At 48.2% G+C, this 22,755-nt stretch overlaps 1 protein-coding gene across 6 annotated transcripts; it reads right to left on the reverse strand.

The window, feature by feature from the left end:
- Positions 1-41: 41 nt before the first annotated feature.
- ep300b (E1A binding protein p300 b) lies at positions 42-22,696 on the reverse strand. 6 transcript variants are annotated; one of them, XM_058048858.1, is made up of 30 exons: positions 21,056-22,696; positions 18,855-19,453; positions 18,093-18,272; positions 16,314-16,632; positions 16,040-16,153; positions 15,716-15,958; positions 15,530-15,629; positions 15,320-15,445; positions 14,367-14,484; positions 14,101-14,287; positions 13,622-13,699; positions 13,335-13,420; positions 13,009-13,161; positions 12,428-12,910; positions 12,091-12,342; positions 11,839-12,022; positions 11,526-11,677; positions 9,831-10,070; positions 9,651-9,739; positions 8,618-8,728; positions 8,365-8,421; positions 8,098-8,175; positions 7,204-7,271; positions 6,931-7,081; positions 6,503-6,763; positions 6,254-6,419; positions 5,852-6,019; positions 5,614-5,775; positions 4,671-4,952; positions 42-4,586 (listed from the first exon to the last, which is right to left on the reverse strand). In XM_058048858.1, the coding sequence occupies exons 1-30, from the start codon at positions 21,147-21,149 to the stop codon at positions 1,335-1,337; spliced, it is 8,553 nt and encodes a 2,850-aa protein (XP_057904841.1). In that variant the 5' UTR covers positions 21,150-22,696; the 3' UTR covers positions 42-1,334. The 6 variants fall into 6 exon arrangements, with proteins under 6 accessions (XP_057904841.1, XP_057904845.1, XP_057904842.1 ...); XM_058048862.1 differs by having other exon boundaries at positions 8,618-8,698; positions 11,559-11,677; positions 21,056-22,695; XM_058048859.1 differs by having other exon boundaries at positions 8,618-8,698; positions 12,428-12,913; positions 21,056-22,695.
- Between the last annotated feature and the right edge of the window lie 59 nt (positions 22,697-22,755).

The raw sequence follows: 22,755 nt of genomic DNA on the forward strand, positions 1-22,755 counted from the left end.
ATGGTCAAATTGTAAATAACCATAAACAAGCTGCCACATCATTATTGTTCATTTTGATTTTATTATAAAAAACAGTATTTGAGTCCACAGTTTCCATTGTACAGTAAAAAATATTAAATAAACTCCCAAAGTTCTTAGCAGAAAAAGATAGAGAATGGACTTTGGGGGGAGAACCATTCCCCCTGGCGGAGGCTGGGGTGGGGTGGAGTCCTAGGGAAGCAGCAAAGGGGACGAGGCAGAAAGAAATGGAGACTGACTGACTCATATCTCCTCCATTCTCCTCATTTCTGTGCAACACAGTTCATTTGGATCGATGTTCTCCTTTGAATCCCAATAGGAGAATTGTGAAAAAAAATAAAAAAAAATACAAGGAGCCCATCACGCTCATGTTTCACATCCCAGCCGATGTACTCAAAGGTTTACAGGCACACAGGTATGCAGCCCACCTCCCCAAGTCTCCCATGCTCCTTATCGAGTGTCTTTTAAGGAAGGAGTGCACACACATTCGAGGGAGAGGGTCTGCATGTTTGCAAGGGAACCGTCCCTTCCAGCATGGTGGATGTCCATGACAGAGGCTGGCTGGGACGTCACAAAGTGTCCTCTCATGTCAAACTCACAGCAGACTGCAAGAAAACACTGACATCTGGATTATACCCCACCCAACCCCGGACACACCCAACTAAAGTCATGTCAAGTGAAAGAAAAACTACCCCGGTCTGAACAATCAATAACAAAAATATATTTCTATAGGAAGTGTAGCGCAGTGTCAAGGTACAGACACCCCACCCCAAAAACAATAAATAAAGCAAAAGATATGCATCATGTTTGGGTTCACATGAATAATAATCCCGTCCCACTCTGCAAAAACAAACTCAGACTGAATGGTGGGACACAATTAAAAAAAAAAAAAAAATTATTTGCATTATTTCACTTCCTCTTCAATTCGACACTTAAAAACATTTTTAAAAAAAAGGCAAGTCCCCCCCACGTAGTCGCATACCTCCAAAAATATTACCTTTCATGTATTCTGTAAGCTGTGGGGGCGCGAGACAAACCACCTCCCCCTTTGTCCACAATTGGCAAAAAATATATTAAAACAGCAATAACTTATAATTCATTTATTCTAATTTATTTAATGACTGCTTGATTTTATTGTTCATCTCCCATAGGAAGTTCAGTTCAATGTATCTTTATTGAAAACATTTTAAATAACATTTAATAATAGTATCAAAAAGAAAGGCTAAGTAATGAGAGATAACACTGTCCTGGATGAGTGCAGTTTGTGCGAAGAATCCGAGCGTTTCCAGCTCAACATGACACACGAAGTAGAATTCCTACATGATGTCTAAAGGGTTGTGATTCATACTCTGCCCCAGTGGGTCCTGACTGCCGCCCCCCTGCCCGTGCAGACCCGCCATACCGCTCAGCTGAGATAACATGGCACTCTGGTCCGAGCCGAACTGCTCCATAGAGTTCTGTTGCTGCTGCTGCTGGGACGAAGGCTGTTGCTGTGGGGGGACCACCATGCCCGGGTGGTGCTGGTTCAGGTGGGCCGGGTGCGGGGAGCCCGTCTGCATCTGGGGGGATATGTGATGCGGGGAAGGTTGGGGCTGCATGCGCGGGGACGGGCTGGAGTGTGGAGGCTGGGACTGGGGTCTGGGCGAGGGTTGGGGCGAGCGCACCTGGTTAGCCAGGGATGTGGGCAGCGCCTGGCCCTGCAGGTGCGGGTGGGGCGACTGGGCCATCTGCGGGGGCTGCTGAGGGCTCATGGGATTGCTGTGCTGCGCTGGTGAGCCTCCGGTGGCGAGATGTTGCTGCTGTTGAAGCAGCCTCTGGTGGAGGGCCTGCTGGAGAAGGGCCTGCGAAGGTGGCGGGCCGCTTTGACCCGTCTGAGGACCTTGGGGTGACTGCTGGGGGGCCGCTACACCCCCGCCGACACTGGACCCGGCGTCGCCCCCGGGCAGGCCCACCATGGCATTCTGTTGCTGCATTTGGAGGTGGTGTTGGTGCTGGAGCCTTTGCTGCAGTGCGGCTGTGGCCTGCTGCTGCTGGACCGAGCCTGGGTAACCTTGGCCCTGCTGGCCGGGGGGTCCCCCGGGTTGCTGAGGGCCGAGGGGTGGGCCTCCTGGGGGCCCCTGGCCCACTGGGAGAGGCTGCATCCCAGGTTGTCCCAGGTAGCATTGCCCCTGTGGGGGTTGTGGCTGCTGAAATTGCCCGTGATTAACTCCCATTTGTTGTTGCTGTTGTTGTTGTTGTTGTTGTTGCTGCTGTTGTTGTTGTTGCAGATGTCTCCTCATGAGCAGTTCTCTGTTAAGATTTGCCATCTGGGGTCCTTGGCCTTGCAGACCTCTTCCTCCTGCTTGCTGCTGCTGTTGTTGTTGTTGTAGAGCTGCAACTTGTTGCTGCTGTAAAGTACCAAGAAGTGGTCTCTGCTGCTGCATCTGCTGTTGTTGCATCTGCTGCTGTTGTTGTTGTTGCTGCTGCATCTGTTGCTGTTGCACTTGCTGTTGCACTTGCTGTTGCACTTGCTGTTGCATCTGCTGCTGCTGCACCTGCTGTAGCTGAGCCATAGCGGCCATGTTGACATTCGCCCCTCCCTGGCCCCCCATGTGCATGCCTGGCTGGCCTGCAGCAGCTGCATTGATGTTCATCTGCGGGCCCCCTCCCGCCATGACATTACCGACAGCACCTCCTGTGGGTCCAGGAGCTCCTGGCATGCCGCCGGGGCCCCCCTGTGCGCCCTTGTATTTCGATGCCCTCTGCTTAATAAAAGCAGCCATGAGTTGAGGGTTAGAGCGCAGTATGTTGAGGACTTGCTGCTGCTGGAGAGGCGAGCTGGGTGAGCGAAGAGTGCGTAGAAGATCGTGTAAGGCCGCCTGGGTGATGTTGCCAGCCGCACCTGCTCCTGGGACAGGTCCAGGCACAGCTCCACCTGGAACCCCACCACTCGCACCTTGCGACTGCTGTTGCGCCATATTCATCATGGCGGTATGGCTCTGAGCTTGTTGCTGCGGTTGTTGTTGTTGTTGTTGCTGCGGTTGTTGTTGTTGTTGTTGTTGTTGCTGCATCTGCTGCGCTGACATCAGCACCTGATGGCCCATTTGGTTCATCATGGCCTGCCTCTGCTGGGGCGGCATCCCCTGGCCGGTCCACTGCTGCTGGTTTTGGAGCGGGGCGCTCATCCTCTGCTGCTGAAGCTGCGCCTGAGACGGGATCTGGCCCTGGGGCAGGGTGCCTTGCTGCGGTTGCTGCTGCATGGGCCCGCCGGCTGCAACCATCATCCCGGGCGGAGCACTTTGTTGCTGATCCATATGAGCCCGAGCAGACTGCATTGCAGCTTGTGTTTGGGGCGGCATCCCCTGTGGCCCGACCGTTGCTCCAGTTCCTGGGTGTCCCATGGCGATCTGTTGACCTTGGCCCTGTTGATGGTGGGGATGAGACGGCATTAAACCTGCGGCTGCTTGTCTCTGCAGAGCCATTTTCCTCTGAGCATCAGCGACCCTCTGGATCTTCATTGCGATCTCCACTGCAGCGGGCGGAGGACCAGAGGTTGGCTGCTGTTGCTGCTGTGCAAGAGCAGGCTGGCCTTGGGGCTGATTGGGGGGTTGGCCCCCCACGCTTCCCGCCATGACGGGGCAACCGGGTTGCTGCCGAGGGGGTGTGGCAGACCCTAGAACCGGTTTTCCTTGGGAATGGTGGATAGGAGAGGAGCCCGGGGGTCTGCTAGCATATCCAGGAACATTGTTGGGGTGCTGGTGGAGCTGCTGATGGTTGGTTCCTGCTCCGCTTTGCTGCTGGACCTGTGGGAGCATCTGGTGCGGATGCTGAGGGGAGCCCATCATGCCCCCCGTGCCAACCCCTCCACCCGGCATCTGCTGAAACTGGTGGTGAAGCTGCTGCTGTGGAGGCATGCCACTTTGTGGAGGCATCCCACCCTGCTGAGGTGCTTGCTGAGCTCCGGGTCCTGGGCCCAGTGCTTGCTGCGGGACCGGGGGCATGGTCTGAGTTGGTGTCTGAGGAGTTGGCGGTTGAGTTCCAACGGATGTTGGAGTACTGGGTGCGGTGATGCCATTGGTACCAGGTGATGGAAGTCCCATAACATGTCCACCGGGTTGACCCCCGGCTGGCTGCCCCACCCTCTGCATGCTGGCCATCCTCCTCCTCAACATCTGGGCCTGTTGGAGTCGGTGCTGGAGTTGTTGCTGTCGGAGCTTTTGCTTGATGTTCAGGCAGAACGGGACGGGACATTTGTTCTCCTGACAGTGTTTGGCATGGTAGCAGCACAGAGCAATGAGCTGCTTGCAGATGGGACAGCCGCCATTGGTCTTGCGCTTGCAGCTTTTGGTGTGCTGGACAACCCGCTTCATCTTCTGGCAGGACGGCAGCGAGCAGTTGGCGTTGCGGCACTGGCACGCGTGGACCAGCGACTGGATGCATCGCTGGATGCTGAGGCGGCGAGAGTCTCCCGGACTCTGAGTAGCCGCCGCCGCTTGGTTGTTGCTGTCGTCGTCCAGACCGAGTCCCAGCTTGTCCATTTTGTGCTCGTGACCTTTAGTGTTATAGCAGGTGATGCACAGGTCGTAGTCCTGGATGGGGAGCAAAAACCAAACAGTTGAATTGCTAGACAAGCTCAAAGCATGACAAAAAAAAATAAAAATCGAGATCCTCACCTCGCAAACGGTGCAGTGGAAGCGCGTCTCCACGTGGTGCTTGCATTCATTGCAAGTGTAAACAAAACGGTCCTGGCTCTGGTTGTGGAGCTCCACCAGCATGCACATGGAACTCCACATGGACCGTCGGAGAGAGCTGAACTCCAAGTGCTTGTCCCTCGCTAAGGTCAGGAAGGCGTCACGGCCGTCCATCAGGTCACACGCCATCAGGGGGTCAGTGTCGGTGATGGGGGGCAGTGAGTTGGCGGTGGGGCCGGCGATGAGTCGAATGACGAAGAAGACCTGGTAATTAAGATGGTACGGTGGGAATGATCAAACAATATAAAACAGGGGTCAGCAACCTGCGGCTCCAGAGCCGCATGTGGCTCTTCATCCTCTTTGTTGTGGCTCCCTTTGCGATGCTTGAATATTTTTTAACACCCGAGTGGGGAAAATACACATCTTTTGTAATGAGTTTTAAAAAATCCAACTTTGTCTGAGACCATGAATGCATCCTGACTGAGTTCTGACTGCTATTCAGTTCAGTATATGAAGGAAAATAAGTAATACTTTCCCGGAGCTATTTGACAATTCTCAAAAATAAATTAGAGATAATTTCAAAACAGCAGCATGGGAACTTGTTTGCGCCAGAGTAAATAAATCAGGTAAGTTTACAGTAGTTTTTATTTAGTTTTTTATTTATGTACGTTTATCTCCAATACTAGCAAGAGTACTCCAACTCGTCTTTTCTTATCTGAACTACTTTGATACCCCCAAATTCCCTCTAATGTTGTTTTAAACATACTATATGTTTTGCGGCTCCAGTTGATTTTTCTTTAGTGTGCGAGGGGGTAAAATGGCTCTTTTCATAGTAAAGGTTGCCGACCCCTGATATAAAACAACTACATGTATCGTAATTGTGCTCGTTAAGGACGGTAACAGAAATTAAATTGAAAGCGCACACCTCCTTATGTTTCTCCATGGTGGCATAGAGTTTCTGGGAGAGGTCATTGGAAACATTGGGCATCCCCGGCTTCTTCTTGTTGGCTCGGCTCAAGCTGCTCTTGTTCTTGCTCGTCTTTTTATTGTTCTTCTTTTTGGCATTCTTGCTGTCGCCTTTCGTGGCCTGGGAGAGCATTTACAAGTCAACGCCACGCCGTGGTGGTAAATGAGTTAAATGAGCGCCACGATCAAGATCTTACATCTGTACTCTCGTTGCAGGTGCTGTTCTCCTCCCTCTTCCTCTCCTCTTCCTCCTGCTCCAGCTCCTTGATGCTCTCCTCCAACACGTTGGGCCAGAAGTCTCCCTCAAAGTATGGCAGCTCCTTTGCACTCGTGAGACGGTCCTCTGTTGCCTGTTTGAAGATGTCCTAAAGAAGACGTACAGTACAGAGCTTGTAAGAACCGGGACGGTCTCTGAGATATTCTTCACTCGGGGGTGTCCAAACAGTTTCCACTGAGGCCCACAAACTGACAAATGAAAGGATGTGAAGGCCACTTTTTTGTAAACTAACACATGTAGATAGGCCAGGAGCTTTCTTCTTAAATAATCTACAATAAATGTGAAGTACTGGGGCCCCAAGAACTAAAACCAGGAGCGGTACCTTGTAGTCATGGACTATGCGCTCAGAGACAGCCTTGTCCAGCATCCTCTTGTACCACTCCTGCAGCCTTTTGGGCTTGGGGATCTTCTGGTCCGCTGGGTGACAATGGAAAATGTAATCATCACCTTCACTGGGAGGACAGGCCCAGATATGACCCGTTGTGTACCTGAAGCAGAAGATGAGAACATGAATAACGACGGTGTATATTGTTAGATCTCCATCATTTCAAATCCTGGTCTGGACTCTTACCCCTGCCTCTTGGCATACTCCAGGTAGCCGAGCAAGATCTCGTGGTAGACAGCCGTCCTGAGGTGTCGGGGTTTAAAGAAGTGAACACTGTCCAGGTAAGAGATGTACACTCGTCTCTGATTGGGAGGCGGGCAGTCTGAGCCGTACTCTTGAACGTGCATGCCGAAAAAACACACATCTGCGCCGTCAATGTCCTCAAACGCGAATAAGGCCTTCGTCCTGTACGGGAAGGACTCGGCCATCTCGCCGCTGTCCACAAACCTGGTAAAGCGAGGCGAGCAAAGCGTGTCCATGTTAGGATTACAAATCAATCAATCATTCAATTAGGTCATTAAACCTCACATCCAGTAGATACTTTGGGGTTACTTTTGGACACACTGAGCAGAGTCGCCCCCCCCCCAAAAAAAATGTGATGTGTAGCCTCCTACCTGGACTTCATGCCCGGTTTGACCTCAACCACCTTGTCGGAGACGTGGACCACACGGATGGTGACCTCGCCAGCTTCAGGGTGGTTCTGCCGTTTGATGTAGTCGTTCACTCGTGTCTCCAAAAAGTTCCCCAGCTTGGTCTGAGGAAGCCCTGCATAAGGAAAAAAAACAAAACATCACAAAATCAGTTTAGTTGAAGTGATAAAAATAATTCTACATACAATGATGGCGGCTCAGGTTATTTTTTATTCTGAATACAAACATCAAACTTACTTTTAGCTGCATATTTGTTCTCTTTCCGTGTCTTATTGGCCATCTTGAGACAGTTGTCACATACAAAGCTGTGATGGGGGGTGGGGGGGGGGGGACAATACAATTGGTTAACTTTGTGTTCCATTCAGACAGCCTTAGGAAAAAAATAAATAGGGTTGTCATATGATTAACATTTTTAATCTGATTAATCACTCATTTTTTTAAATTAATTTTAATATTAATCACCATTTGCAACTATGTCTGAAATATGCCTATTTTTACTGTATTTTATTAACCGAAAGATAAAATGACAGGACAAGATTAGGCTTAAACAATGGCTAACTACCATCCCCATGATGCCTACAGTGCGTATTCAGGAAGTTGTCGAGTTGATTGCTGAAATAAGCAGCGATCGTGTTTTGATCGGACAAATCTTAAGTAAGTTTGATCAAAGTTTGAGGATGAGTGCCGCCTCGGTATGGATTGCATTTTTAGTGCAGGAGGAACTTTCATTGTGTGCGGGACTGCGTCGGGCTACAGATGACGTGCGATGCGCGGGCCCTTCGCAAACCACTTCTGGTGCAAAGCTGACAAACGAGTGCCAGGAGTTTGTGGTTCAGAAGGCGGCGGATGCGGCTGGATGGGCCCGGTAAAGGCGGGCAAGCTTGCTTTTCATTCAGGTTTTCAGTTTATAATGTGAGAAGATTAGAAATTAATTCATTATGAAAATTGTGTGCCTATGTTTACCGACCTAACAGATATGTGTGGCCTGCTATGATGCACATGCGTTAAATCCGCTAAAAAAAAAATGTAACATAATTTGACAGCCCTAGAAAAAAAAACAGTTTTTATGTAGTACTTTAGATGATCCTAAAAATGCCCATACAATCTCACACATAAATAACGTTTGCTCACCCTGAAGGCCAAATGGTTTCATTATGCAGAACACAGATCTGGTGCATTTTACGACCGCAGTCGGCACATTCCACAAGCCTGAGCAGAGAGAAGAAGCAGATAGCAGGTTTCATTAGCAGGGCCAGTTATAATGTTATAAAGCTGCTGAATAATAGAAGCTAACCAAAGACTGCTGAGATTCATTTTGACAACCTGAAACTCCTTAAGTCTATAACTTAAATGATGATTATACTATCGATACAGCTGAAAATAATCAAAAAGACTTACAACTCTGGGTCTAGAGTGTCGTTCTTCTTTCGCTGGAATTGGTCTTTGTTGATGGACCTATCAAAGAGAGCATGGGACTAAATGTTACACACCATCTTGTGCAGATTCCAAATGAAAACATACAGCAAGGCAGAAGATAAATTTGGGATGTTAGGAGACAATCCAAGATATAATTATCTACCGCTTCTAAATGCACAAGCGCCTTGACCAACAATTAGTACAAAACTTTTTTTTGTAAAGGAAAGAAACTCACGTCTGAGGCTGGGAGGGGTCGTCACCCAGGGAGACACTCTCGCCCTGGATTTCGTTGAAACACTTCTCACAGAAGTGGTACCTGTCAGCAAGAAGCCCATATTTTGGTGAACTACACCGTTCGCCATCAGCACAGCCAATCACAGAGAGGGCACGGAGAAGCAGCCGCCAATCAGGGCAGGGCAGGGCAGGCCAGGGGGCGCACACAGGAGGAGGCAGAGGGCAAGGAAGGTCGTCGCCAGCAGCCAATCGTGATGCAGGAGTGTTGTGTGGGCAGGTGTTTTGATTTTGAGCGGTAAATTTCGTAGTGGATGATTGGTCACACCAAAGCAGGCCAATGCAGACATCACAAGCGTTAAAAAAGGGGGAGGGAGAGAAGGGAGGGGGAGGGAGGTCAAAATGAATATTACCGGTCACACAGAGACAATGGAGGGATGGGGGGGGAGTGGGTGGGGGGGATGAAGGAACAGAATGTGAATAACAACCAACAGAGGACAGAGAGCCAAGGCAAAGCAAAGATTAGCGTCAGACGTTCAGTGGTAAACAACAACATTACAGCAACATGAGAGACCACTAGGAGCTGCGGAGGAGGAAAGGGGCTCAGTCTCCAACACGTGAAAGGGGAAGTATTATGGTCGAGCAACAAAGACCCATCATCCTTTCACTTCATTTATAAAGTGGGAAGCGGTCATCTGATGGTGTGAAAGGTCAATGCCCCAGCTCCAAGCGGGGGGGGAGACCACAAATACGGAATTAGAGCCCACTTTATGAATGAAAACACAATGACGATCAAAGATGGCGGGCTATGTGGATGGGAATGGTGCCGGGGTGATATTTCAAGCCGAATTAACTCATTTGTGACTGAACCACTTCACTGACTAAAAACTGCAGAAATTGTCTTAGTGATCAAAATACAAAAAAAAAAAAAACAAAGCAGGCGGACTTTACTGAATGAATTATTGCAGTATAATATCACTAGTGTTTTTTTTTATGTGTTGTGTGCACTTGTGCTCCAATGAGTCGACAGCCCTTACCTGTTCTGGTAGCTAAAATACGCAGCATCACGCTGGATGGTGCATAATTGTTTTCCATAGCAGCATAGAGTTTGGGGAGAAAACTCAAACTGGAAAAGCAACAAAAAGAAAAAAAAATATGTTATATTTATCGCCGACTATAACCGGACAGGAGTAATCCGTCTTTCACCACCGCCTCACCTTCCTCCCACAGCAGTATCCCAAGCCCTGCATGACGGGATCGATCTCCGTCTCAAACACCTCCGCCAGCTTGGAGCAGTACTTGTAGACGCGTGACGTCTTGCGGTTGTACAACCAGGCGTTGTTGAACATCAGCCAGATATCCTCAACATACTGCCACGGCTCTTGGTACTGCCCCGTGTCCAGTTTCCGCTTGATGGTCGACAGGTCCATGGGGTTCTTCACGATGTCAAAGTAGTCCTGGTTTGGAGAAGGCGCCGTCCAAAACGAAACCAAAAAAAGGAAGCGAAAGGGTTGAAAGGAGTGTGGGATGAGAGAAGCAGCAGGGTTCGGTCGTCCGAGGATCCAAGATGAGAGGGATGCGGAACAGGAGCGTCATCCGTGGCGTCAGGCATTGCAGATGGACCAGAGTAGGGAGAGAAGAGGGTGCAGGGGGACAATGTTGTTGAGCGCTGCAGAAAAGAGGGTTTGTGCGCAGACAGAGAGACATGACAATTTCGGGCCCTCAAGCTCTTTGCTTTGCACCCTGATGGTTAAATTGCTAGAACCGAGTAATAGCTGAGTAAAAGTCTGACCTGCTCATGTTCTTCTTTTGTCAAACATGGCTGGAGAGGATGCATATTTTTAATTTGAAATAGATTTTCAAACATTTTCTAAACATCCTGAGAGCAGAGTTACACGCAGCTTTCAGGGATGCAATGTGACCGGGGTGCAAAACGTAGAACCGAACACGGCCAACAGCAAGAAGCGTAATTTTTTTTGACAATACGATCGACCTTAACAGCGCTAGCAGCATGGTGGCAGCATGGCGGCATAGGTCACACCGACTGTGCCGAGGTGAGGCAAATACAGAGATGGGATTGCAAGCGATGTCATGAATTTTTGTGGGAAATTCTACCAAATCAATAAAGGGATAGACTTTTCAAAGTGTAAAAATTAACAATTTCCATATCAGCCTAATGCATATGTGCCATAATAGCAATTATGTCACAGATATGAAGCCATAATAGCAATTATGTCACAAATATGAAGCCATGCAACTTGAGCTGCAATTTGTAAAGGGTGCCCGAGTTGGTAGTAATTATTCATGACTTTATCAATTTAATAATCAATAAAAACGTCATTACTGCCCCGCCCCGCCTCGACACGCTGCCTACTAACACGCTGCTACTGGTGAGGAACTGAACTAGAAAGCAAGCGATGGAACACAAGGATGAACCACACAAATTCAGATTCAGACTAAAACCTTAAAAATTAAAAAATAAAATGATACGAACAATGTCCGATGAATCAATGTGATCAACAAAAGCAATTCGCTTATGAACTTTAGCAAAATGTTCAAAAGACTCCAAGAGGGGCTTTAAGTCATTGATTAATGGATGATTTGGTCATGTGACATGTCGGGTGAATCAACGTTTCAAAGTAACAGTGGTCGCCATAGAAGATGAAGTCTGTCCTGTCATCTGTCAATCAAAAGTTCATAAGAGTAATTGCTTTGTTTTGCTCTTAACCTGACATGCAATGACAACTACAACAATGAAGACACTGTATGGAGACCATGTAACAAACATTATGAATATTCAATAGCGAGGACAAATGAATGCTTTTAGAGATGGAAAATTAAAACAAATAAAAAAAAAATATCTACAGTTTTAGAGGAGTTGAAGCAAAATGGCAGCCAGTGCAGTCCCTTACCAGGTTAGTTTTGTTACTAGTTCGAATACGTACGGGTATTCCCAGTAACTGGGGGTCCACCGGTTGACGAAAGGGGAGGGACTCGGGGTCCTGCCGGTACAAAGCCTCCAAGGTGGGCATCAGAGCCTGACGCAACTCCTCCGGCTTAAAGGCTGGAAGGAAGGAAGGCAGCGGGAGCAACAGGGAGGACGGAAGAGGAAAAATAAGAACAGCGTTAAGCGTGAAGTTACGGGACAAACGCCTCTGCTGACACGCGAGCGTTTCCTTGTTATGTAATTGATGGTTGCAGTCAACAGCGTGAAGAATAACGTACTTTTCTTCTTGCTCTGGGTGCTGGCTGGGGAGGTTGTGGACTCGGATGCGTCATCTTGCTCTTTGGGCTCTTTTTTCACCTCCGGCTTCTTGTCTTCACCCGTTTCCACAGACGACGCCGTGGATGAAGATGTATCCATGGCCTCTGCTTTACACCCGTCTCCAGATATGTGCTCCTTCTTTACCTGAAGGAGAGACTAGATTTATTTGGAGGCCAGCCACGGGGACTTTTGAGGAAAAGGGACATTCTTACCTCAACCTTCTCCTCCGTTTTAATATCAGGCTCAACTTTGCCCGTCTTTCCAAGAGACTTGCCCTCCCCTTGGCTTTCAACGCCTTCCTCCTCCTCCTCGTCGTCCTGCTTTTTTACTTCCATTTTGACATCCTCTTGGCTGGGAGCAGGACCTTCCAGCGGGGCGAGCTGAGAGCTGGGATTAGCGCCGCTGCTGACTGAGGCCGGAGAAGATACCTGGCCGTCTGCCGCCGTAGGGGGCTTCGGAGACCCCTGAATGAGGTTAACAGAGAAGAAGAAGATCAGGGAAGAAAGCCAGCGGGTGTAGCGTGAGAAGCTAAAGTCTTACTAAACTTACTGGGGTCTGCGGCAGCTGCATCGGCACGTGTGCGTTCTGGATCGGCACCAAAGACGCCGGACCTGCCTGGGACCCAGAGGTAGTCACGCCCCCAAGTGTCTGCTGCGGAGGCTGATTAGTTTTCTCGGGGTTCAGCGTCTGCGCTGACAGTTGCTGCGACTGCGGCTGAGATGCTTGCTGTTGGTGCGGCGGAGGCAACTGGGGCGTGCTGGGGGTTTGCGGCTGCGGCGTCTGAGAACGAGGTAAGGTCGGAGCGGTCTGATGAGGTTGCGGCGTTAAGCTGCGTGCTGGTGAGGGAGAGTTTGTTCGCATGGGTGGGCAGTGAGGAAACGTGTTGGGCGGGTTTGGGGTGGAGGACGGAGGCAAGCTGGGCGGAGGCCCCGCACCGCCGACACCGCCGGAGGCCGCCGAGCCTGGCACAGGGGTGGCAGACTGCGCTGAAGGGCTGCCGGCCGGTAGAGATGGCGGCGTTGACATCTGGTTCTGCTGCAGGAGACGCGACGATTAACGCTTATGAGGAATATTCTTGAACGTGAAGTGATATTTATGCAGCACAAGGAGCTCTGTTGCTGAATCTTTACCAGTGGAACAGCAGCCTGTGATCCTGGCTGGTTCACGCCAACAGGGCCCGAGCCAAGACCAGGGCTAGACCCAGGAAACTGGCCTGGTGGGAGGTACTGGTTCTGGAGCTGTGTGGCGTTTGGCTGGCCCATCCTTGCTGATCCCATAGCCATCTGCAGAGGAGACAACAAAAAACAATGTTGGATAATTACGTTACTCAACTGGGATAGGCTCCAGCACCCCTTGTGAGGATAAGCGGTGGAAAATGAATGAATGAATGAATTAATCGTTTAATCAATCACAGCAAATACGCCATTTGATCAGATGAGATGAGATAGAAGCAAACCTGGTTCATCGGAGCATTGAGGGGGAGAGGAGGTGTTGACCTTTGACCCATTGACTGCATCCCCATCTGACCAAACTGGTTGACTCCTGGACACAAGGAGGGGGTTAAATGAGGGTGGAGACAACACAAAGGAGCCCACATTAACACAAAAAACTCAAGTCTAATGGAGAAGATCTTTGGTGGTTTTGCAATTAAGAGTGAAGAAAGCCTTCAATCATTAGAATCCATCTTTTGATTAGACGATTCCTTGTGTTCTACTTCTTTGTAATTAAACGTTGAAGAGTCACCTGCTGGGTTCTGCATCCTGTTGGCCATCTGATTTGGTCCCGCAGGTCGGATCATGGATGGATCAGCATGAGGACCATCTGATAGTGATATGGTGTCACATGAACCAAATATTAGACATTCAGAACCACCGAGTACCAGTAAAGCAATAGACGACTAAATAAGAAGCAATATGGGATTCCAACCCAGGTCTTTCCGATCGCCTGACAGTGTGGCCAACATGCTAACCACTTGGTCACCGTGCACTGCCATCATCATTAAATGCAAATGAATATTCCAGGTTTTTATCCACCACCAACATTATGTAGGATTGCAAGGTTTATAGCGTAGCTTTCTGTGTAAATATCCCATTCCCACGTTACAATGTGGACAGCTAAGAATTTTTGACTATTTTTCCCCCCCTCTTTAGATTCGGTCGGTGCGTCTCAACACCAACAAGCAGAGGAGTGTTTGAAAAAGTAAAAACGAAATGTTTGCTTACTTGGAGGTTGCCCCGGGGCCATGGGAGGCTGACCCAGGCTGGGAGGAGGTCCCTGTGGGAAGCCTGGTGAAGTCATGCCGGGTTGCCCTGGCATCATTCCCTGCTTTTGGAGACGTGTCCTCCTCTTCTCCTCAAGCTCCTTTTGAATCTTGTAAATCTTCTCTGCCAGGAGATGGTAGTACTCCGCCTTGATGGGGGTGGAGGGGGGGGGTGTTTTATAGTAGCGGATCCTCTCTTGGACACAAATACACGTGTCGATGTCTTACCCGACTGTTGGCCGACTCGTACATGTCCCCCTCTACTTTTCGAGCATACGCCACCAAATTTTCCATCCGCCGGTCCTTGAGTGCAGCGGGGTCAGGAGTGGGAAAGATGGCCTGCACCCTGCTCACACAAACATGGCGATTTTGACTTGTCTCGCATTGTAAAAGACGGCAGAAATACTAACAATAAATAATGGTAAATAAATAATATGGTATAAATTAAATTATGGAAATAAAAATAAATTATGGTAAATAATCGGTAATATAAGACAACCAGCCTGAAAATGGAGCCAATATTTTGGTTCGTTTCGTTTAGCATAAAAACGTAAACATAAAAAAGAAAAAAAGTTTAGCTTTTTTGGTGCAACCATCGCATATGACGAACTACTTACATCACCGTTTATATTTTTATCATTATCAGTTTTTTTTTTTAATGTACCAATAAATCATGCCGTTTCACGGTTGAAGATGGCCTATTAGTAAAAATATCTATTTATAATTAAGAAACTACTTAATTTTTTTCTTCAGGTATAAAAAAAAAATATAAATACAAATCTAAGGCACTCAAATACATGTAGTATTCCACACTGGTCACTAGGTGTCAGTAATGTTACCGTAATGTTCAGTGAGGTGGAACTACATGCTTTTATTGGAGGTTTGAGTTATCTCACTTAATAAGCTCAACTCTAAACACCCCCGTCCCCGCCCCCATATGTCAGGAACCCATTTACTGCAACACACAAGCTACGTCTTAAATGGCTCGAGTGTTAAGAGGCGTTATTTCACGTCTAGCAGTATCATCATGTATTCAGAAGGATGTAAACAGGTTTTCTAAATGAGAAAATATTTGACTTATGAATAAGAATTCCTACTTTGCTGATATTCACTTATCACTGTCCGGTGTTGAACAACCGCAATGATTGTATTATTATTTCAGAGGGAGAGAGCCGACTCACAGCTTATGCACAAGGTGGTTGCGGAGGTCTTGTGTGATGTCTTCATGCCAAGACTTCCTCATGGCCGCAGAAGGAGGCGCTGCAGTCGGCATGGACCCCAGGTTCCCCACGCCGTCATTCATCAAACTGTGGAGTAAAGCACAGCAGGATGGAGGAATTACAAACTTTGGAATGTCAAGCATTCATTCCGTGTATGTCAGATAGTCCCACCTCTGCGTGTTCATGCTGTTTTGCAGCATGGCGTCTGGTAGAAGGGACGTCTGATGGTTTGGGGCCTGCACTCCACCGTTCACTCCCATAGAGTTTCCTCCTGGGTGGAGATATGCGTTTTCAATTTATGGAACATTGTTTTTTTTACGTTTAAAACAATACAATGTAGCGTCTAAGAAGACTGACCCATGGCATTGAGATTCCGCATCCCAGGTTGCCCCTGCAGTCCCTGGTTTGGCATGTTGGCCTGGGATGGCTGCTGTTGCATCTGGTTGCCCTGGTAGGTAAGGCCGAGGGCAGCGTAGGCCCTCTCTATGGAGCTGGGATCGATCTGATTTGGCGGGTTCAAGTTGGGAGTATTTGACTGTCCACCCGATACCCCCGAACCTAAAGAGTTCACCAAACCCAGCCCCGCACTGCTGACAAGAGCTGCGATGAAGGCCAGAATATTAGGTGACGTAGGAGGTCATCAACGCTTGCAGTCCTACATGAATACATGGCGACACTCACATTGCTGGTTCCTCTTGTCTCCGGCGTTTTTCAAAGGCAGGCATACGGGACAGTCATGTCGTGTGCAATTCTTCCAATGAGAGATGATCTGTCTTGATGAGGCACAATGCGCCACTGAAATGGAGAAGAACGTACACAAAGGAAATGACTAAGCGACGGTTTGGAAAAAAAAAAAAAATACCACAAGAAAACAAAGACGGTACTCCAACATGAGGACTCTGTTTGTTCATAAACGGAACACGATGGAACGTCGCAAACGGTTTCATGGACTCACCCTGGCAGGACTTGCCAGCCTGGCAGTGAGTCATGTGGTTGAGTACGTTCTTCATGGTGCGGCAGTGAGGCAAGTTGCACTGCCGCACTTCCCCGTTGGCCTGCTCCCTCCGTTGGCACTTGTGCGCGTGGAGCAGGAGGACCAGCTGCTGTTGAATCAGCTTACGCTTCTCCGGGTCCGCCGTAGGGGGCGCCGAGCAGGGACCCGCCCCTACAGCGCCTAGTCCGATTTGAGCTGCTCCCACCGCCGCCGCGCCGCCGACTGATACACCGCCGATGCCTGCAGGCTGCTGCTGCTGATGATGATGATGGTGAGGGGCCTGGACACAGACACGGAGATGGCAGCCATCTTTGAAAGGGGGAATGACAATTGCCTGAGAATGCTACCGCTATTTACGCCTCGGAATGGCAGTGGAAGGGGAGAAGGCGGATTTTAAGATTGCATGCACAACAACAACAACAACCTGGGATTTACAGGCATTGAAAAAAGGTTAAATGTCTTTGGTGAAGACAGTTAAAGCCAGCAAGGCCTTCTTTTGCTGGCCCAGCCACCATTAGAGTATCTGACATACATTTACATCTTAAATTGCAGTATTTGTTCTTTTTGCCAAGTATTTGTACAGTGAAATTCTGTTAATTTATTCTCAGCTAGTTTGTCTCTTGGCTGCACTGCTTCCAGTTCATGTAGGATGATTTTTTTTTTCCGACTTTTTTGTGTTTCCAAGTCAATGTCATCTGTCCGGGGCCTTCAGAGTTCAGAGTGCTGGCCCGCTGGCTCTCAAACTGTGAGCAATGGTGCTGTTTCTTTAAGCAATCACATTTTAGATTTGCCTCAGTGTACAGGCGTACAGTCACATCATGGATGTAAAAAAGAAAAAAAACTATTGATTGACGTGGTGCACTTGAACGCCTCACAAGAACAGCAGCACTTAATTGATTCTATTGTGACATGAGGAAAAGGAGACGTTATTATTTTTCAGTGTTAACGTGCAAAATTGCTGAGTGTGATGTATTTTATTACATTTTTGTCACGTTATTGTATTGTTTTATTATTATTATTTGTATCGTTATTTGTATTCATTCTGAACTGATGTTGTAGTGTCGAGTTTAGAGGTGTTTCGAGAGGGTTTGTTTCTTTGGTATGGATGATATTTATCCACAATAATCAGGAAAAAGTCGTAAGAAAACCAATTGTGTAAAGCCAGGTATTGTTATATTACATTTCTGTATATTATTGATGGTTTGTATGGTTGTGCTGTGATAATGGGGGTATTAACAGACGGATTTTGTTGCTTAGGCCCTCACTGAAGGCCCAAGTATGGTATGTATCCGTGCATCTTGCTGGTGAAAAGATACCCTGATTGCACATACAGTATTGTGCAACCAGGAGAAGACGAAATGCCGTCGTAACAATGGCTAACTCTCAAATAGATTGTTTTGTGTGAGCTTGGAGGAGAGCGTGTCATGTCATTTACTCTCCTGATGAAAACGCCACCTCCTACAACCGCTGCTATTAAAATAAAGCATATCCTGCCGGGATGAAGACCTGCATATCATCCATCACCAGATCTTGACAGTGTAATCACAGTACATTCCAGCCTCCGCCCCTGGTCTCCATCGTGATGCATTTCAGGTAGAATGGAGTCGTCTGAGACTTGTGGCTCAGCCGGGTGAGAGATGGAGCGCACTCTGGACTGATTGATTGACAACAGTCAATCACAGGGCTGGCGCATCGAGATGCACGCTCACGTTCACGTTCACGCTCGGCTTCCGAACTCACCATTCCCGGCATTCCTTGACCCGCTGGAACCTTCTTGTCCATGTTGAACTGGCTGACCATGTTGTTGGGCATCGCCGCCTTGTTCTGGAGTTGTGGGTTCATCCCTGCTCCAGGAAGCCCCTGACCAGCAGACTGGCCATACGGACCGCCATAGGGGCCCGCGTTGGCCATCATATTCATCTGTGGGAGGGGGGAGAAAATGAAGACATTGGAAAAGGTCAAAAAAAAATGTAAAATATGTTGTAACGTGTCATCAATATCATTAATTTGACTTATTGACAGAGGAAATTAGAACAAGCAAAAGGAAGATAGCTTCTATAGCATCCGGACAATGTAAATAAATCCATAGCTGAATGCAATATGGGTGACCAAATGTGAAATAATATTTAATTTTTCCACTGAGCTTTTTAAAATTTATTTATAGAATTACTCCCCTCATACAGGATATTCACAAGCAGCAACACCACAGAGTGAGTAGAGACACAGCAGTGGGTTCAAAACCACCGCAATTACCGCCGTACCTCAGACCAGCAACCACATCTTCGCTTAGGACAGGAAATTGATTTATTATTATTATTATTATTATTATCATCATCAGAAACCTTCCATCATTACGGCGCCGGAATGACACGCTACACATCCCATTAGAATATACAGTATTTGTGCGATTGATCTGTGGCAGTCCAAATTAATGTGTGGCGGGCCACCCCAAATTAATGTATGGGAAACACAGGCTGACCCATCAACATTAAGCGCGCTTACCTTGTTCAGTGCTCCTGGTTGCTGCGCTCGTATCCCTGGCTGACCCCCGGGCCCCATTTGCTGCCCCTGCTGCTGCTGCTGTAGCGTCTCCGCTAAAAGATTACCATTGTTAGCCATGCCCGCACTGCCAGGGTAGCCCATTCTCGATGAGCCGTTCACTACATGACCCGCCATCATGCCTTGCTGGTGCTGTCCACCGTTGCCCTTCTGGGCGCCCATCATAGCAGTCGCCCGATTGAGCGACGCCACCCCTCCGACCATCCCAACCTGCTGCATTAGTCCCGGCGGGTGTTGCTGGCCCTGCGGGCCCATGCCTTGGGGTGCACCGGGGGAAATGCCGACGCCTCCCATCATGCCCATGGAAGCCCCGGGTCCTGTACTGTTGGAGGTGGGCACCCCCTGCTGTGCTGGTGCACCAGTACGCAAAAGTTCAGACAACTGTTTGTGTTTTGCAGCAGCATCCTGGCCTCCCCCCACACCGATCCCTCCGAGACTGGTATGGAGTTGGTTGATGTCCCCTCCATTGGTCAGTCCCAGGTCGGAGGAACTGATGAGCTCGTCTGGGAGGTCGTGCTCGAGGTCGAAGAGTGAACCAAAATCTAGAAGAACAGCAAGTCACAATTTACCAAGCAGCAAAATAAAAACAGTCTCCTGTTATTCCCAAAGCTTATTTGAGTATTTTTTTTTGCATTATTCAGGTGAAATCTGGGTGGACTCAAAACTGATTCTGATCACCAGTTTGTGGACACTTCATGGCGAAAATGGTGGCGACCCAACCGAATGAGTGTGATAGGCACACCGCCATTGTTGAAGTGTACGTATTGCAGCTACTGTTGTACAACATTACATCAATAAAAATATCTGGCATATAAATTCATGGAATATGATACAGGAAAAGTAAAGATGCTCAATGTAATACCAACAACAAACCTAGGAAATAAGCTTAAAATGTAAACTGCGCTGACTTGGATGAAAGTATATCAACACTAAATGTTGAATTCAACTCGGCAAACCCTCGGTCATAAAGCATAATTCTTTTCATAGGGAGAGCATTAAAATGAAGTTCAGTTTTTAGCATGTTTGCATATTGAAATCATTGCATTGTGCTTATTATTCCAACTGCACCCAAAAAGAATGCTGTGTTTTTGTTACAATACGATGCATCAACACAGGAGAAAGTTTGTTTGTCTGTGCTTAAATGGTACAAATGATTTAAGTTTGCAAACGTCTAGGTGCACAACGATGGTGAGAGGCTAGCAAGTGAGTCAAGAGGGGATTGATTATTTTGAAAAGTGAAGAGCAGCGGCGGCGCATTGTCATTGCGCACTCAAGACAATGGAGGGAGAAGCAGAATAGCATTGTCGCCAAAACAAAAGTGAAAACCACTCGGATTTAAGATCTAAAACGAGACTGTGTGAAGTGCTCGGAGATTCCTTTACAGCTCCAACATTAAAAGCAGTCGGTGTTTTACGTTGGATTGCGTTTGGGTGCGCTTTGCACAACTTCAATCAAGTATCGAACAATAGCTAGCTGGTTTACGACAATTGCTGGCTAATCCCGAGTGCGTCTTCTCAATTAACACGTCGATCCCACTAGATGTGTGACGGCATATCATTTTCAAGCACGGTGGTGATTGTAGTGCAGAAAAAAAATATTTGATTATCACCATTGAGCAAACAAACGCTGGTTTGTTTAGCTAGCCGGCTAACTAGTGCAGTTGAGCCGGTTGCAGTACTTTTCAAGCTAGCAAGCTAGCCCCTTCTTGTAGCTTTACTGCAAATGCTGTTTTTAAATGACCGTTTTGTTCACTTTGTGACGATATACCCGTACTATATAGTTTTTATTTGGCATGGGGGCATTTTTCTCACTTTTAAACGCAGAAAGCAAACTTTGACGACGAGTGGACCGACTCGACTCTCCCATTGTTTGGAGGTGAATCTTGTAGTCATTAGCTAGTTAGCGGTTCGATGCTAACTCTTCAAAACATCCCTCGTAGAAAAGTTGATCGCGTCGTCAACTACACTTGTCTTTTCTCTCTTGCAACATACACTTTTTCACCAAGCACCGCTACAACATTGTTAAAAGTAAGACAGTGCGTGACCGTGTCGTGCAACTCTGCAGGGGTTGCAATATTCCCAAAATTGGTCTTTTTTTCTCCCTCCTAGTAAACAAGAAAACATGCAAAATAATCATGTACATACCATTTCCATCACTTGCAGATACAGAGAGAGCTGGGGAGGACAGCTTGGGCCTCTTGGCTGAAGGCGGGCCGGACTCCAAGACATTATCGGCCATATTTTTTCCACAAATTAAAAATAAAAAGTTTTAGATCCACAGAGGCCTTCCGATCCGAATCGCTTGCGATCGTCCCCCCACCGCTTGGGGGACGGGAGGGGAGAAGACGGCGATGTTGGGAGTGTTCCACGGCTCTTCGCTTTATCCCCGTGTGCGGAGAGACCAGTCCCCCCTCCCCTGACGGAGAGTTTGTTTCCTCGCAGATTTGAAGAGAAGGAGGTGGGAAGGTGGAGTCGGCGTGCGGCCCGCTGACAACCTCATGGAGCCTCGGCTGCAACACAACAATTGTCCCGGAATGTGTCCTCCGCCGTGCGTTCAGTCCTATCCGCCATAGCCGGCGATGAAAATCCGGTATATCAAGTTTGGGAAATCACTCCCCCCCCTCCCAAAAAACACTCAAAAAAGAAAAACTTTTCAAAGTATCATGCAGCGCCGGGGGGAACCCTCAGAACCCTGGACACACTTTGCTGCAGATTCCCAGCGCAAAAATGCAATCAACTGGTGCCTGCATGCTTGAAGCGGAACACCGAGAAGGAAACCGGGGGATTGTGCAAAAGCACGTATCGGAATTAAACTGCTCATCGGTGCACTTAAGTGTGTGGGGATCGTGCAAAAGGCACCGTGTCCGCGAGAACGGGCTCAAACGTTGCACGGTGCCGATCGCAGCATCCGAGCTGGGCATCAAACGAGCAGGGAAACTTGTCAGAAAATAAACAAATGCTGCAAGCGATGCTGAAGCAGACTTTATTCGTAGCCAACAATGTACTTGGGTGTAATGAGACGCTAATTGCCAATCGGATCGATCCAATTAGTCATGTTTTAACAAGCGACCACTTGATCTTGTGCACCGAATGAGGATGTCCGTCTAATTGAACTTGTAAGATTGGCGGAACACTCACTGATCGTGGAGAGGTCTTGCTGCTCCGTCGGAAGAGGGGGGGGAGGAGATGCTTTGCTTTTAAATGAAGAAAATGTGACAATTATGGCTGTTTCATAAGATGAGCTCCACATCGGTACAACAATGACACCCCCCTCTCAAAATATTCCCTCATTGACTCTTTGTGATGGAGAATGCCCCCCTTCTCTTTAAAGCAGCCTTTCTTTCCACCTCTCCCTTCTGCCCGGCAGCAATTTATTTATATAATTGTCTATGTCGGCTCTTTCCTTCCTCCGCGACGCACACATTATTATTTTTCATCTTTATGTAGCGCCCCTTTTTTCCGCAATTTCCCCCCTCCTGGTTGTGTTATGTAGCTCTCTTCCGCGTCTCCGCTCCACGAAACACCCCCTTCCTTGGATTTTTCACACTATTTCCTCCTCATGCGTTCATTTCTATCACCGACTCCCGTTTCCTCTCCACAGCCGCCTTTTCTTCCCCGGTGGCGTCTTTTTTCTCTCTCGGTAACGCGGACGGGGATTTCGCTAGGTTCTCTTCCAGCCGGCGGTTTAGCGAGCGGCTGTCTTGGGTCGCCGGAGTCGCTCCTTCGCTCGGTTATCTCCTCCGCTCGGACGGTCAGTCCGCACAAACAAAATGGCGGCTTGTTGTTTCTACTCCTCTGATGCGGGGGGAGGGATGGAGGTACAGCAACATTAGGCGTGAAGGGGA

This window comes from Doryrhamphus excisus, chromosome 15, assembly GCF_030265055.1.
Source record: "Doryrhamphus excisus isolate RoL2022-K1 chromosome 15, RoL_Dexc_1.0, whole genome shotgun sequence".
Classification (NCBI taxonomy): Eukaryota; Metazoa; Chordata; class Actinopteri; order Syngnathiformes; family Syngnathidae; genus Doryrhamphus; species Doryrhamphus excisus.

Coding starts and splice junctions, on each gene's coding strand:
- ep300b (XM_058048857.1), bottom strand. CDS start 21,149: ATGGCCGATAATGTCTTGGAGTCCGGCCCGCCTTCAGCCAAGAGGCCC. Junction 13,162..13,334: donor TCAATGCTCCGATGAACCAG/GTTTGCTTCTAT, acceptor TCTCCTCTGCAG/ATGGCTATGGGATCAGCAAG. Junction 8,176..8,364: donor GACACTCTAGACCCAGAGTT/GTAAGTCTTTTT, acceptor CTCTCTGCTCAG/GCTTGTGGAATGTGCCGACT.